The sequence below is a fragment of the Pteronotus mesoamericanus genome, unplaced genomic scaffold, assembly GCF_021234165.1.
Source record: "Pteronotus mesoamericanus isolate MK-2021 breed Mesoamerican mustached bat unplaced genomic scaffold, CSHL_Meso_final contig_25, whole genome shotgun sequence".
Lineage (NCBI taxonomy): Eukaryota > Metazoa > Chordata > Mammalia > Chiroptera > Mormoopidae > Pteronotus > Pteronotus mesoamericanus.
In genome coordinates, this window is record NW_026555105.1 from 32,207,120 (window position 1) to 32,224,926 (window position 17,807).

Sequence of the window (17,807 nt, forward strand, 5' to 3'; positions counted from 1 at the left end):
TCACAGTTATCAACAACTGAATCTAACAAAAATGAAAACAAATTAAGCGAACAACTAGAACAGGAACAGAATCATAGATATGGAGGTCATATGGAGAGTTATCAACAGGGAAGGGGAAATGGGGAGAATGGGGGAAAAGGTACAGGGGATTAAGAAGCATAATTAGTAGGTACAAAATAGACAACGGGATGTTAAGAATTAGTATAGGAAATGGAGAAGCCAAAGAACTTATATGCAAGACTCATGGTCATGAACTAGGGTGGGGGGTATTGCTGGAGGGAAGGTGGGTAAAAGGAAAAACAATGGGGCCAACTGTAATAGCCTAATAGCATAAAATATACTTTAAAAATGCTTTATTTCCTTTGTTTAGTAAATATGCATTAAATACCTTTGCAGCACTCTACAAATTATTGCCAAACATATATACAACAAAGAAAATTTTATATTACATAAAAATTATTTATTCCCTAAATCACTCAAAGAAAGTTAACATAAATATTTTTAGCTCAAAATGTAAATAAAGTAGGTTAACTATGCTTTGAAGGGGCTTTAATATATCTGGATTATAGCATTAATTATAAAATCTCACCATATGAAAATTCCAGGGGATTGCCTAAAAATTTCAAACCATCAAAGATACCCTCAGATAGTAAAAACTGAGCAATAAAGAGAAATTAACAAACCACACTTTATAATGAGATATTTCAGTACATTTCTCTCAATTATCAGTAAGAAATAGAAAACCCAATGGCACATTAGAAAGCTTGATTAAATGGGCATTCATAAAATTGTTCCCAACAATTAGAGAGAAAACATTCTTTTCAAGCACATATATTTACAAAAACTGATCATACACTAAACCACAAACTAAATCATAACAGATTTTAAGAAATAATATCAAACAGAATACACCCTCCGACTGTAATACAATTAGAAGTCAATAAAAAAATAAATAAAATTTGGCAATTAAAAAAACTTCTAAATAACTTATGGATCAAACGAGAAATATAAATAGAAGCAAAAATATATAATGAATGATAATAAAAATATTGTATTTCTATACTTGTGGGCTACAGCAAAAGTGGTACTTACAGGAAATTTTATACCCAAAATGTTATTAGAAAAGAACAAAAATTAATAGGCTAAGTGTCCAACTAAAGCAGTTAGAGAAGAAGATAAACACAAAGAGAAAGGAGAAAACAAAGACAATGAAAAATCAGGGAAAGAGAAATAAATATAAAATAGATCTGAAAAAGGCAATTGGTTTATTGGTTCTGTAAAAAAACTACTTGTTGGATAAATGAACTGAATCAATTAAATCTGATAGGCAGTAATTTTCTCTGTGTGTCACCAAAATCTCAGTAAAGACTCAGCCCTCCTGCCTTCTCTTCCAACATGAGCCTTGACTCTGGAGTAAAAGAAACTGGCATTCCTACCTCAATCTCTCTCTGTCCAGTGCAAATGTGACTGTCGACATCACTACACCACAACAAAACACTGCCTTTCTTCAAGTCCTACGGCCTAAATAACCAGAAAAGTTTTCTGAATGGTTTCCCATACACATAAGAGATCCTTGTGCAGTTCTCTCCTCCCTAAAAAGACTCCATACTCTGGCTTGTTCTGGGATCTTTTGCAGCTTGTTTTGTCGCTCATCCACCAGTAAGGAGCAACTAACAAAGTGCCATAAATGTTTTTTAATTGAAGCTCATTAATCAAACTTTGTGCTGAGATTACATCTTGTTCAAATTTTTTTCAATTTATATACATGATCCAATCTCAGCCTATCTAATGCAGTTTTACTATTATCTCACATTTCTCTCTGATTATTTCATATTTAGATCTTCCCTAACATACTGCTTTTGCATATCACTCCTAAATACATTCTTTCCCAAAAGTACATCCTTAAAGAACTGCTTTGAAATCTTTGGCTGGTCCCCATAATAACCAAACTAAAATCCATACTCATTTTTCACAACATGGGAGTAATCTTTGTTTCAGGAAGCTCTGCATGCCCTTTGGTCTACTGTTGAAAACAAACTCCTAAGGTTCTTACTACCAAACCTCTCACTTTATCTATAAAGAAATTGTGTCTTGACATTGGTCACACAGTCCTCCATTCAATATATCTTTTGCTAACACTTCTTCACTGCTGTCCCATCCTTTTAAGTCATCTGCACCAGATCACATTCTTCTCCTTTTTGACGGACCAGTTCAGTTTCTTGAACTCTAAATTAGTAATACCTGTACTATACTTTAGGTTTAATTTAGCCTTTTCCACTCAAGAGCTGGTTATCATCCTTTACTATCTTAAACTCAGTCATCACCATCTGGGAAATGTGTTCAAGGGAGAAGGAGAAAAATCAAGATAATCTGGCAATTTCACTTGAGGGAGGTACATATATCATAGTACTTCAATGACAGAGATAGTACAACATGCTACCAGCATACTCACTAATAGGCTATGAACTTCATTACCTGGGCAGATTAAAAAACACATACATACATGAGCTAAGACCTTACTAATTAAATAGACAGCAATAAAGTCTCTTTAATAAAAGCAGGCAACCTTTTTCAATTTAGTTGTCCAATTTGGCTCTTTTCAGGAACACCTGGTCATGGTCTGGACCTCTGGTCTTTCTTTCATTTCAGGGCATACATTTACCTTCTCTGGATAAAATTACACTTTTTCTTTTAAATACCAGAGCTCCACTGGCCTTTGAACTGAGTCTTAAAGCAGTGGGGAATAACAGATAAAGGACTAAAAGGTAACTGGGACAATCTGGATTCTATTCCTGCCAGTGAAACACCATGACAATTGAAATGGGTCATTACACCTGGATTTAAATTCAATCCTCTCCAGATTCAAGGACAATATTTGACATAGACTGTAATAGCATAGTAATGTTACTTTATTTGATGTTATTCTAAAGTACAGCAATATCTATTTGACTACACAAATAAAAATATACTCACAAAAATAGAAGTTATTTCAAAATCATGAGTACATAACTATTAAAGATAAGCATATTAAGAAGCAAAAAGAAAAGGAAAAAAGCCTATATATTTTTTCTCCTTTTATTCCTCAACTGCTTAAGATCTTACTTGAAAGTAGTGATATATCAAAAATTACAAAGAACAGGAGAGGAGAACCTAAGTATATTCTAGGATGTAAGATGCAATCTAAATTAATTATAATAGAACTATATCCTAGAAATCTGAATGCCATTTAAATTAACCTCAATAATGTTGTCAGAGACTGTCAACATTCAAAAGTCTATGTTTAATGCAACTAGCCATCAGTATAGGCCCCATCCAAACACATTTCTAAATATTCTCCTTATGTGCTCCTAAGTACAGTTAGTATGAATGAGAGTAGACAACATTTAGCCAACCCAGAAAACAGCCTCACATCCCTGATCAGTAACACTGTGATTCATAGCCACTCTGGCTATGGACTCAATTCTTCTGTGTCCTATTTTACTTTACTAAATTCTGTGGAGAGTTGGATTTTATCAACTGCCCTGTCTTCACAAAGATAACAAGCTGCCAAAACCAGAGTTTGGCTTGACCAGCAACATATTTTTGGTGTTACACATTTTGTTTTTTGAATATCTTAAAATGGAATGCATATTGCCAGCAGCTCTACCTATCCAGATTGGCTCACACATGTAGGGTACCTGTCTGGCCCCATTAAGCATCTGAGTTTGACACCGCTATCTTGCAGAAACTCCAGAATGCAACCAAGCTTGTCCACCTGTGGATTTCTAAATCTAGCATTTACTTCCTCTTTCTCTCCACTTAGATACCTAACTCCTTCCTTTATTCAAGACTCAGCTTAAATCCCATCTCTTACATAAAGCCTACCATGAGAAACTTAGTGAGTTTAAAGTGATTTCTCCATCCTGTTACAGCATTTTACCATGTGTAATGAGCTTCTGTGTATAATGTGCACCCACGTTTTTGGCCAAAACTTTCAGGGAAAAAACTCTTTCATTTTAATTTTTTAATTCAATTATTTATTTATATTTTTATTTATGTATTAATTTTTTATTTTTATTTATTTAAACAAAACCAATTATCAAATTCCAGGGTATTATTTTGCACATGGATATCATTATTGCTTTCAAGAGTTACACTTTTAATGCATAAGTATAAATAAAAGAATTAAAAACATTTACATAGATATGGAATTAGTACTACCCATATATAATGCACATCCTTATTTTTCCCTCAAAAATTTGGGAAAAAAGTGTGCATTATACATGGTAAAATATGGTAATTCCTGTAGCTTTCATTGGTGGTTTCATTCTTTTAGCACATACCAAATAATATTATTTCCCTTTATTGTTTAATTCCCTTGGACCAAATATAATGGTCAAGGTCTAGATGCTAGATGCTCTATTTACTCCCTAAAACGTACTTAAAAACCTGCATATAACAAGCATTCAATAAATGTTTGCTGGTGATAATGTTCATGTCAAAGATAAAACAGATACTGGAAAAAAAGAAAAAAAAACAAAGATCCCATGAGGCCATGACCTCTGGTAGAGACATTACTCAAAGCCTCCTCAAGATAACTTCCTCATAACCTTGGACTATACAGGTCAATGGAGCAATGAAAAGGAAGCAGTGCTTTATTGCCTATTCCTTGGGCAAACGACCCAAAATGACCACACAAGAGATGACAGTCCTTGTCAAATGAAAATGCTCTCAACGCAGGGGGAAAAAAGAAAAGGAAAAAAAAGCACTATCACAAGCTTCATATAAGTTTGTCTTAGCTCGTAAAGCAATCTCCAGTTCCATTCTGTCCCTTTCCCCTTTGAAAACCACACAACCACAGTAAACAGGTGCTAGAAAATGGGTAGAAATTCTTGTTGTGGTGAGAATCCATTATTTTTCCTAGAATATAAGACTTGATCTGGAAGTGTGTTTACAAAACCGCCACTTTACCTGCATTAGCAGGAAAGAGACTTGGTCAATTTTCTCTAGATGGGCACGCCCCCTTGTGGGCACTTCCTGACTCACCTCTTTGGAATGGTCAGATGAGATTTGTGGCTGTTTCTAAGACATTTCCTGACAATCATTTCCCTCATTTACTTATATAGTCTCTTCAGATCTCTACAATATTGAAAAGCAACGATATTATTAGTAATGTCAGATAAATTCTCGTCTTTTATTTTATCTTAGACACAAGCATATATTGTTAAAAGTGAAGCATAATTTTGGACCAACATATGCTTGAAACAAATAATAGACTCCAACTTACCTTGAAAGACCATAAGATGTACAATTTAAAAAAATAACATATGTTTCTCTCTCAAAATCAATATTAAAATCATCAATTATATACTCATATATTAAGTTAGTAATGTTTACTGAATGGAGACCCTGTTTCTAACCACTGTGTTAACGATAAAAAAATTTAAAAACTGTTCATGCCTCCATGAGCACACACAAATACAATAAAATAACCACACACAATAATCTCAAAATGGCAAATGTATAAAACAGATAATTCAACAGGCTCTTATTGAATCTCCATTACATGTACTAAGTAGAAGAGAGAAATATATTTCTGATCTGGGTGGCATTTGAGCTGGTCCTTAAAGAAGACTTGGATTAGAATTTCAGTAGTCAGAGTAAGTGCCTGGTCTTTCCTTATTATTTATTCTTTGAAGGGAAGGAAACATGAACAAAAACTTAGAAGTGAGAACTTTTCAGCAAATTCATGAAAAAACAATAGAAAAATGTTCTCAGCAAGAGAAAAATGTTATTCCAAAAAAGAAATAATGGAAAAGTAGGTCCAGGTTAGAAGAGGGTTTATAAAGTCAGGCTAAAAAGTTTGGGTTTTATGCCCTGACCAGCGTGGCTCAGTTGGTTGAGTATTGTCCCGCAAAGCGAAAGGTCACCAATTTGATTCCCAGTCAGGGCACATGCTTAGGTTGCAGGCCAGGAGTCCAGCAGGTGGCACCCAAGAGCCAACCACACATTGATGTTTCTCTCCCTCTCATTCTCCCTCCCTTCCCTCTCTCTAGTATTTTTTAAATCTTTTTTTAAAAATTTGGGTTTTAAGCTACAGACAATAAACATTCTATTAAAGTTTATTCCAGGGAAACAACATGACCAGTGCAGGTATTTTTAAGGAAATATATCTTGAGACAATACATAGGATTAAAGACGAACACAGAAAGGCTAGAAGCAGACAGAGAAGCCAGTTTTAAAGATGCTACTACCATCTAACCATCATGGATAAAAAGGTATGGTCTTCATGTTAATAAATATACCAAAAAGAAACAAGCAAAAAATAACAACAGTACATGTATTCATTAAACAAATGTTTACTGAGCACTTAGTACATGCCAAGCAGAGAAACTATGGTGACTAAAAGATATATAAAATCTGTCCTGGAACCTGCACTCTAGTGAAAGAGAATGACATCAAATCAAGACTGGCTGGTAAACCAGGAAAAGCAGAATAAGGAAATAGATAGTTAACGGAACAGCTAGCAGCCCTCTAGTAAATCCTATCTTCCCTAGACCAAAGACACTTGGTTTGCACTTTCCCCCAACCAGAGGGTAAATAGCTAAAATCACCCTACTCAAGTAGATAACAGGAATCCAATCAGTGCCATTTGCAAACCACACTTAAGGACAGATGAAGTTTAGGGGAATAAATCTCATTTTGGCACATCAGAATAAAGCTGATGAATATTGTGTTGAGATCCTCCCCTATAATCCCATCCTTTAAAAACCCTCAAATTGAAGATCCCACACACACTTTCCCTCCTGGGAGTACACCTTGCCTTTCCCTTCCCCTACACTGTCTTCTTCCCCAACAGGTATGCATCTCCTAAATTCTTCAGGACCCCACAAGGCTTGCAACCAGGGGAGCAATGGGCAGTGGCAACTCATCCCGGGATAAACCCCTGAACATGTTTCCAAAGTCTCCTTTTCTCTGACTTTGCAGTGAACTAAAACAGCTCACTAACATTCCAGAGAGCCAAAGAAGCCCTGCTTAGGCTCTCCTGTTGCTTTGTATGTCCTAAGCCCTTCTTTGTCTCACTGTCCTCAGTTTTAATAAACATACTTTCAAAAATCACCTGGGCTCATGTTGTGAAACGTTTCCTGTACAAAGTCAAGAACCTAGGCAGGCCCACTCAGGGTCAGCTTCCCTTTGAGGTAACAAAATAACCACACAAAGAAAGGCAGTTGGAGCACTATGACAGCTTGAAATGAGAAATGGGAGGGGGAGAGGTAATATTCCTGGGATATGAAATAATAGGCCTTGACTCGGGAAGAATCTTTACAAACTGTGACCTGGAATAAGAGTAAGAGAGCAAAAGGCTGGAAATAAAGACAGGCATCTGTGCCTGTCTAGTCCTGCGGGCTCTGTTAAGGAGTTATACTTTCTTAAGAGCAGCTGGAACTGACTAAAGAGTTTAAACAGGGGCATGACAAAATCAAATTGCACTTTTAAATGATTCCACAAATGCTGTGTGTAGAGCTGACTGGAATGGGCAACAGCAGTGTGGGCATATGGGTTAAAATGCTATCGCAGTCATCCAGGAGAGATTGAAAAAGCTTGAATCTAGACATGCTGTTATGTTTTGATGAGTCTGAGAAATAAAAATACATAATAAGCAACTAGGACAGTTGAGGGAATGAAAAGGAGGGTAAAAATATAAATTTAGATTCATCTATTCAAAGTTTCACTAAATAGGTGCTATGTGTTGGGTGCCTGTGGACGATGACAATGACCTGGAGACAAACTCTAGAGTAAGGAGAACAGCTAATTGAATGAAAGTGGATATAGAGTTATTAATTGAATGTGATCATGTAATTTCCAACTCCTCTATAATGTTCTATGTTCATTTAAACAATGATTATTAGGAGGGAGCTTTTCCAGGACCACTGTGGTACATTAGGCAGAATAAAACAATGATTCTTAAGTGCTGACCCAATATCTTACCCATCCCTGCAGATTCTGTATCTGCAGATAAAGTATATTGCAAGAGTAAGAATCTGTAGTTGTAAAACTCCTCAGGTGAATCTAATGGTCAGGAAAGTTTAGATTACACTAGAATAAAGAATCTCTTAATCAGAGCATCCAAAGGATCAAGAGAGTTTTGGACAAAATCCACATTGTCAGTTACAATATATTAGAAAATTATCAAACTAGAATCATAGTAATTATCTGGTCCAGCAGGCCAACTTTACTGCTAAGGAAAGTAAAGTCTAGACAGGTTCCATGCTAGTCCAACATTCCTGGGCTAGTCAATGGCAGACCTAGACTAGAAGTCCTAGTCTGCTATACCTCATCTTTTAACCTGTACTACTCCTTCCACTCCTTAGGTAATCCTAGCCTCAGGTGTTGAATTCTAAAGTAGTTCCAAGGGTCTAACTATTTATTCAAAATCTTCTAAGCTGATTAGAACATAGGTGACCCAATCAAGCTTTTAAAGACTCACAATTTTCGTTCAACCTGATTAAGTATCAGATGTTATCTTCTGTTCTTAAAACATCCTTGTTATTGATCTCTGTGTGGATATGCCTGTGTGTGTATACATACATATTTGTCTTTTTATGCATTGGTTCATTCCACTGGTTTTATTACCTCTAAGTGTCAGCAACACTATGTGATGGGTCAACTCACATTAAGGTCATTAATGCATGGTAACACTCTATGAGAACGTATTTAAAACTTCTGAATTAGAATCTGATGATCTTAACATCATGGTCTGAGTCAATTCCCAGGTGGGAAGGCTTCTATCTGTAGTCCCAATTAAATTCCATTCACTGGAGGTATTTCCTGTTAGAAAAGCTACAGTATAGTGATTTCTACATTGTACACAAGATCAACTGGGACTATTACAATGATAACTGAAAAGTGTTCTTTTTTCCCCTCCACTAATTCTGTTAAACACTAAAATTTAAGAGAAGCTTCACTGAGCTGCAGAATACTAAAAATTGAGAAATGATTTATAAGACTGACAATATCTGATGTCAACTTATAACAACAGGTTACTTTCATTACAAAATAAAGACAGCAGTTAAGATTGGTTAACTGCTCAATTTTGCTTCCATCTTATCACACTTACAACTTTAAGATTCAGTATGTATATACATATGGCAGACCTTGGTATGAGTTTAAGGAAGACTTGGAAAGAAACCCAACTTAACTAGCTATTAAATCTTTGTATATAAATGTAGACACCTTTCCTAAAAAGGTCAGGGAGAGTTCAGCTATCAAGGGTTGAAATTTCTGGATTTCGGTAATTGGTAAGTTTTCACGAAGTATCACAAACCAAAGGCTTTTTTTTTAAATTCTCATCAAGTTACACTGCAAAGGAATGCTGATCTTCAGACTCCATAACCTATCTAAATGCATGAGGTGGTGGTAATCTAGTAATACATTTATTTAAGGCATTAACCTACCTACTTATTTACATGTAAATTCCATAGGTTTAATCAGTAATCAATATACTCTTAGGTGAGGCAAATATAATTTTTAAAATATTACAATTCAAAGAAATCATTTCATAGAGAAGGTATCATTTCACAGGATGAATGTTCAGTTGTATTTAAACACAAATACATAATGTATATTTCTTTATGTAAAAAAGAAGTCAAAAGAATTTTACTCCTGTTTACACATATATCTATACATTAGCCATCTTCTTGAGAAACATAACAAAACTCCAGATTAAGTAAATTTCTGTAAAAGACTAATTACTTCTTTCCCTGCACATATAATGCATAGACATATACACAAGTACAAATACAAAAATCTGAGAAAAACATGTTGTTTTTTTGTGCATTTATTTTCTTTGATCTTAACCCACCTCTCACCCAAAAAATACAGTGATTTAGTATGATACAGTTAAGCGTTTACATAATAATTTCAAGATGGTGGATAAAAGGAAAAAATGTTACCCACGATATACTTCAAAAGAATAGAATATATTTATATGAAGCACACAAAGCAAGGCCCAACATTTTCTTTATGAAACATGTGGCTAATCTGATGTTCCTACATGGTGGCTAAAGAACACAAAATTAAAATTTGTAGCATCTCTTTAGAGTGGTTTTGAACACACAACACTGTATAAACAGTGCAAAATTTTCTAAACTTGTTTATTAGAAATTAAAGAAAGAAACATATTCACACGATGGTAAAAGTCTGATTATCTTTTATTTCACTACCATATGCAAGAACTGCTTTACCTAAAAACCAATGAAATTAATTGAAAACTTAAATTACTTCGTAAAAGTGGTGGGAGAAGGCAAAGAATTCTATGTACATTCAACCTTAAAATCTGCTATTAAAGAAAAAGACATGGAAACTATTTCAACAATATGCTTGTGAAAAATGAAGAGGAAAAAAAAAAGGCTTGAACATCAAAAATGTTGAGATCAAACAATACCCCCAACCTCTTTTAATACTCTAAGAATAAAAGAGTCCCTCCAGTAATATCCAGGACTAGCTGTTTGAAACTGATACTTATGAAATCTAGATTACGGTGTGAATTGAGTCTGTTTGTTTTCCCAATGTGAGCATCTCCTCTTTGTAGCCACTGAGTTAGTCCTGTGGCATAAGCCAAGTACAGCAACTGACTAACAAGGTAACCACTTCATTCCAAAATAAAGGTTTCCTCATTCAAATATTATAAAGATTTTATTTCTTTATCAAAACAAAGTAAAAAAATTTTAAACATGTCATTACTTTATCACATATATCACAACAATTATTGAAAAAATGTTCTAACAATGAGAGTCCATGGCCATACTGCCAGGGAAGATCCAGAGGCCAATTTGTAGGAATTACAAAAACAGAGGGGCATGAAGAACTGCACAATGAATATTTGATAAGCAAAACTCATGTTGAAGGAAACCACGGGACAAATAGTTATGGTTGCTTTACAGAAACACACACCTCACTTTGCCTAATTCCAATTTATATGAATTTTAGTTACCACAATTTAGTTAAAGACTAGCAGTCACTCAATAACATGGTTCACATTTCAGTTATCATCGTATATTAACTATGAGGAATTGCATAAAGTACAAACTTTGCTGCTTGCTCTTCAGTTCACAGATCACTATTCATCATGATCAGTGACCAATCATGCCATTTCTTTCAAAGTCTATCAGTGATGGGTCACTGTGCACAGAGAGTAAAGCAAGTAGCTGTGCTTGCTTCCTCCTTGCCTCCCAGTGATCAATTCACATGACAGTTTACGAAGTGATAATCAAAAGAGGGAACTGGCCAACAAAGATGAGAATGAAGGAAAGAAACAAAAAATGGTAGCATTTGGAAATGAAATTTAATAAGGAATATATGAAGTTACAGAAAAAATGGTTGACCATAGAAATGTTCAACACTGCTATCATTTAAGACACTCTAGACTAATAGTCAAAGGAATTTAGTGAAGAAAAACATGTGAACATAAATAAGAACTGTAGTTGTGACCAAAAAATAAAAAAGCTGAACAAAAACTTGACATTAAGGAAACTGTGGAAGATATTTTACATGGAAAGAGCAAAGGATAAAATGTTGAAAGCTGATTCAAAATTAAAAAGGAGTTTGAGAATTCACCATGACATAAAAAATGTTCACTCCATATCATATGTTATGTGACAAGAAAGCAAGTTCTGTTCGAATTACTCTTGATATGTTTTTACACAGAAATAATATACTTTAATTCTTAACACTTCTAATGTTTTATATTTGTGTACTAAATAAGTATTAGTTTTACTTACTTTTTTTGTTTCCCTATGTTATAACCAACAGTAAGAGTTTTTAATGTTTTGACAAAATAAAGGTCATGGAACAAGCATAATGATTTGCCATAAGACTCCTTCGCATAGTTGTAGCTTGTCCAGTCACTTTTATGGTCCAACACTACTATACAAGGCATGAATCCACCCAGAGAGTGGAGTGAAATGAAGAATAAACAGCTACTATTTTTATATTACACAATTCTACAGTTAAATAGTAATCTTTTGCTTCTCCAGCATGTCTTCCCTCTAAGTCACAAAAAATATGCATGGATGAAACAGAGATGCCAATTAGTAAGAACAATTACTAAAAATTTATACTCCTCATTTTTTAATATTATATCTTAAAATCCATATATCCTCAAAGTTAAGACAAAAATGTGTTTTGTTTGATTTATGTGTAGATTAACTACTTAACTCAATATTGGTTTTGTAATAACAAGAGACATGTTAATTGTGGGGAAAGAGATGAAAAAAAACTTTCTCCATTTATGCTACACACTATGAATTACATTCCTAATAGCCTCTCTCCTCCTCCTTTCACAACAAAACCACTATTTTGCTTGGGAAGACAAAGTATCCAACAGCAAGCCATGAGCTATGAGATAAAGTACTTAAAACAACCCATTCAATTTCCTAGGCTCCCTTGCAGCCAAGAATATCCATGTGACATGTGACGATATTGTGCCCCTGCTCCACCACCCCCTCTCCCAAAAAGAAATAACTAAAGAGAAGCCTTTTGAGGGAGATTCTGAAAAACCTGCATCCCAGATAAAAAGTGACAGATATATCTAGCACTAGTCTCCCCACTCCCATCTTCCACTCTCTCCTTCTCTCTTGAATATAGATGTGTCACCTAGAATTTTAGGAGAAGGAGAGAAATATCAATGTGAGAGAGAAACATCGATCTGTTGCCTTTTGTATGCACCCCAACCAGGAGTGAACCCACAACCCAGGCATGCATCCTAACCAAGAATTGAACCTTTGATGGGAGGAAGTTCCAATCAACTGAGCCATATCAGCCAGATCTGGATTAACCATTCTTATTTTAAACTCAGTCAAATGTCAATGTCAATGTCTAAGACTAAGAAAAACAAAAGTACTCTAATCTATTACAGTAGCAAGCTGATTAAATAGTTTCTTGCATTAATTTTGATTTCTACTAGTACTATTATGATGTCCGTACAATCACTTTTTCAATGAGAAACAAGAAATATTAATGCAACAAAAATTTCTGAATTTATCTACTTTATTTTCCAGCTTTAAAATATTGACTTATTCTACCCTTTCCTCCTTTCAAGACAATATTTATCTCCTTCAACTAACAAAAAATGTGAACATTAGGAAATTTACCAAAACTGTATTTTTTCTATTATATTTACATACCCAACTCACAGCTTCTTTTATGTAGCCACAACAAACAGTAGTACCAGGCCTCTAACTTAAAACATTAGAAGTGTTAAGAATTAAAGTATATTATTTCTGTGTAAAAACTTATCAAGAGTAATTCGAACAGAACTTGCTTTCTTGTCACATAATATATGATATGGAGTGAACATTTTTTATGTCATGGTGAATTCTCAAACTCCTTTTTAGAGTCAATGCTGCCAGAACTATGCTGAAACTACACAGACAGGACAGGGAGAAATAAGCTAAATACAGGTTGATTTAGAAAATAGCTGTTTGTCCTTTGCTGTCATATTTCTAAAAATTACTATACTTCCTCTTAAAAAGTATAATTTTCTGCCCAATTGGTTCTTTATCTGGTCATCTTTTTCTTCTGGGAGCATGTTTTATCTTTACTATGAGAGACAAGGCCTACCCAGGTTATATATACACCTACAAAACAAAGCCTATGACTAGCATCATTCCCTAAAGGTAGAGGGTGGATCCTAGTCATTTTTGTAGGCCAATTTCACACATAATTTTGTACACATTACAGTTCATATATTCTGAATATTAAAAATATTTTTCTTTCACTTAAGATATCTACAATATTCCTTTTGAATAATGCCTGAATCCCATACTTCCATCCACCTCTCCCTACTTCCCTTACCACCCTCCCTTCCTCCATTACAAGATTCCACCCAGGGTAAATAACTAGGCAGCAGTTTTCTTTCTTTTAGGCTGAGTGACTTTAAAAATGAAGGCTACCATAGCTAAGACTATGGTGTCTAAGTCAATGACAGCCACTAAGTCCTTAAACATCCATTATCACTTTTGTTCCTTATAATAGCCCTGCTAGAGAACAGAATATCACTATTTGCACTCAAAAGTAAAAAACTGAAACTTCACATGTTAAATTACTCAACTGAATTCATGGAAGTATTTGACAATAGTCTAGTATCCTCTCTCTCTCTCCCCCCCGCCCCCCTTCCACTCCATGTCAAAATTTCTCGAAAGATTTATCTCTACCCTTGTTCTCCCTAATCAACCTACTGGTCTATAATCCACTGTGTCATAGAAACTGTCCCTATCCAGGTCCACGGTCTCCAGGCGCTAAATTCTATGGCCAGTTCTTTGTCCTCATTTTCTCAGCAGCACTTGAACCAGATGATAACTGACTGAAACACTCCCTTCTTGGCTTCCTAGTAGACACTCTACTCTCCTGCTTGTACCTCTGCCTCCCTGGCTGTCTCTTCTTTTTCCTCTGCTGGTTTCCCCTCCCAACTGGCCTTCCTTAACCTGTTGAACTGGCCTAAGGTTCAGTTTTCAGACCTCCATCTACTCTCACTAAGTGAGCTCATCCAACCACATGTACTTATATTACTTTTGATGCCAATAATTCCTGAATATGAATATCCCTCCTGACCTCCCCATAAGCTTCAGAGTCATGTAAAAAACTCCAGTTAATCTTTCCTCTTGTCATATCTAGCTTTTTATGGGAAGTCCTCTTTAACAAATATGACAAGTGGTTGACTGAAATTTTCAAAAGTTGAAAATTCTGTGGGAATCAAAAAAGACACATATCTTAAACATTTTTTTTTTAATTTAAAACACAAAGGTTCATTCGTTAGCCAATCTTTTCATATGAGACCAAAGCCTTTTCTTTGAATGTGGACTCACAAATAAATGTTCCATATCATCTTTCTTGCATAATTTATAACAAACTGAATTGTCCTATGATTTCAAGTTTCATTTGATCTAACAAAGAAAAAGCACATAAAGACACTAACATGCACTCTGAATGCAGAATGCCTCTAGAATTTTAAGACTTTTTTCCTGGCTTATATACCTGGCTTGCTGATAATTAATTCTATAGCAATTTTTTTATAAACCAACTCCACTTTTACAAATTGTCTTCAAACAAACAACTCTCTTAGTTTTTAAATAGATAACTATTTTAAACTCAATATTCATTAGAGTTTATGATACTTCATGAATTATGTAATTATAATGGTAAAAATAATTAGCATAATGAGGCCCTACGTGGCATATAATTCAACTAAAAGGACTAAATAAATGTGGCACACTAAAGGATGGTGTATGGGTACTTAGGTACTGTTAAAATCAGGTAACATATTTTATGGTGAAAATGGAAAGCCATGGTATTCCAAGTCCATTAAGGGGATATGTGCTAAGAAAGTTCTTGATTTCCACTTCCCACCTTATCATCATGAAGCCATACCTTCTCCAGCCCTCCTCATACCAGTAAATGGTAACAGTCGATTACAAAAGCTAAAAGCTTTAATTCCTCTCTCTTCCTTACTAATATCTAAAACATCACTAATTCCTGTCTTTCCAGAAACTCTCAAAATGTATCCTAGACACGTTCACCTCTCTCCACCTCCATCCCCATCACCCACAATCCAAGCTATCATCACCTCCTAGCTGATATCTACCTTGCCATGTTCTACCAGGTCTTAAAGGAGCTAGTACCTACCTACCTCTCCAGATTCATCTCACACCATTCTCCTCTTGCCCACTCTTCTTTAGGCACAGTCCTTCTTTCCCTTTCCTTTACTATGCCAAATCCCTACCAGGGCCACTGCACATGCAGGTCATCCTGCCTGGAACACTATTCCACTGACTTTGCATAACCTCACTTCTTATTTTTCTGATGTAACCTCAAATGTTATATGCCCTTAGAGAGGTTTATTTATCATTCTAACTGAAGGACTCCTTCTTTGGGCTTCTTTCCATCTCTGGGTTGCTATGTATCACGTAATAATAAATAACCATCAAGAAATTAAAGCAGCCTTGGCTGCTGTGGCTCAGTGAATTGAGTGCCAGCCTGCAAAACAAAGGGTCTCCAGTTCGATTCCCAGTCAGAGCACATGCCTGGGTTGCAGGCCAGGTCCCCAGTAGGGGGTGCGCGAGAGCCAACCACACATTGATGTTTCTCCCCCTCTCTCCCTCCTGCTATTGTCTCTCTAAAAATAAATAAATAAAATCCTAAAAAAAAAAAAGTTAAAAACAGATATACCATGCTATCTCATTTACATTTTTCAAAGTTCTTTTAGGCTGCTATGTGGAGAATGGATTGAAAGAGGAGGCAAGGATAGAAGGTTATGATTGGCGGGGAATAAGTACAAAGGAACCAAAATGTTCTACATCTTAATAGACACCTGGGTTACATGGGTATATACATTTATAGAAATGATTAAATTGTTCACCATATGCAAATTTTATCACAGGATTTTAAAAGAACAAAAGTCCTAAATTTTCTCAGACATCACACAGGATACAAAAATCCAGAAACGGAACCACACTGTTATCCATTTTCACCAAGACCTACTTATTAAAATGGTCATTTTCCTCCGAAATTCCTACTGTTCTCTGGCAGAAAAATTTAGATTTGGACCAATTTTTTTGTAAATTCTCCAATGTGGCAATACAATGGAAAAATATGTGTCACTATGAAAAATAACTTATTATGCATTTATAAATAAGTTAACCATATAAAACTATGATAAAAAGCATGAACTGGTATCGATGAAATGTTCAAGCACATCAAATGATGGTGATGTGAAACATCCATCACAAACTGTGTGCTAATGAACCCCCCCAGCCATAGACTGAGTAAGAGTGTTGTGGTTCAACTTCTTTCATCCCCCAAACACCTAAGAAATGCCACACATGGACTCATAATGGCACACTAATGCGTGAAATGTAAACAAGAATGTATAACGATGACAGAGACCTATAATTAGAATGTATAAAAAAACTACATGAATCCAATATATGCATTTCCTTATAACATACTCTACTCCCTAAACAGCCATGATAAGAGTCACTATCTAAAGCTGCAGGGCCCAGATCAGTAGCCGTCAACCACATGTAGCTACTGAACACTTAAAATGTGGTGAAAGCAAATGAAACACTGAATCTTTAATTTTATTAAATTTTAATTAACTTGAATTTTAAAACATATTCAATTCAATTATTGGAATAACTTGTTATGTAAACTATTCTTTTCAACTGTTATTTTTATGAGATACAAATACAGACCAAATATTTCCAAAGAAAATTCAGTGTCATTATTAAGATGTGCTCAAAGAGTAAATTACACACTGGCTTAAAAGACAACACAAAAAATAAAGTTTAATAGCTAACTAATAATTTTTTCATTGGTTAGATTTTTAAGTAATATTTTGGATTCACTGGTTTAAATAAATTATTAAAATTAAATTTACCTATTTCTTTTTACTTTTTAAATATAATTACTGGAAAATTAAAAGGCATGTATGTGGCATGCATTATATTTCCACTGGATCATACTATTTTAAAGCTGTATATGTTAAGTGCAAATTAAAAATATCATTATGACACATTAATGATTAATATTTCAAATACCTCCTGACCTTTTCACTTGATTGTCTTCTTTTCTTTAGTTGAATGAAATCTGTTTCCACCCTTTCTGCCAGCTCTAGTTTCCGCTTGTTTCTTTTAAATGCAGCTAAACTGAATCCTATAAAAGAAACATTAAAAATTACATTTGATAAATATTAGGGCAATTGGGCAGAAGAGATATCCTGAAAAGCCTTCTCAGGACACTTAAGGGTGTTGGATAAAAGGTTAAGAAAGTCT

General features: G+C 34.8%; 1 protein-coding gene across 2 annotated transcripts in view; it reads right to left on the reverse strand.

Moving 5' to 3' along the window:
* The window catches only part of TASP1 (taspase 1), a 305,001-nt gene that overhangs the window by 185,486 nt on the left and 101,708 nt on the right, over positions 1–17,807 (reverse strand). For both annotated transcript variants that reach the window (XM_054574067.1, XM_054574068.1), the window contains one exon: positions 17,582–17,688. In XM_054574067.1, coding sequence (XP_054430042.1) covers positions 17,582–17,688 — 107 coding nt within the window. The remainder of the gene's footprint in view (positions 1–17,581; positions 17,689–17,807) is intronic.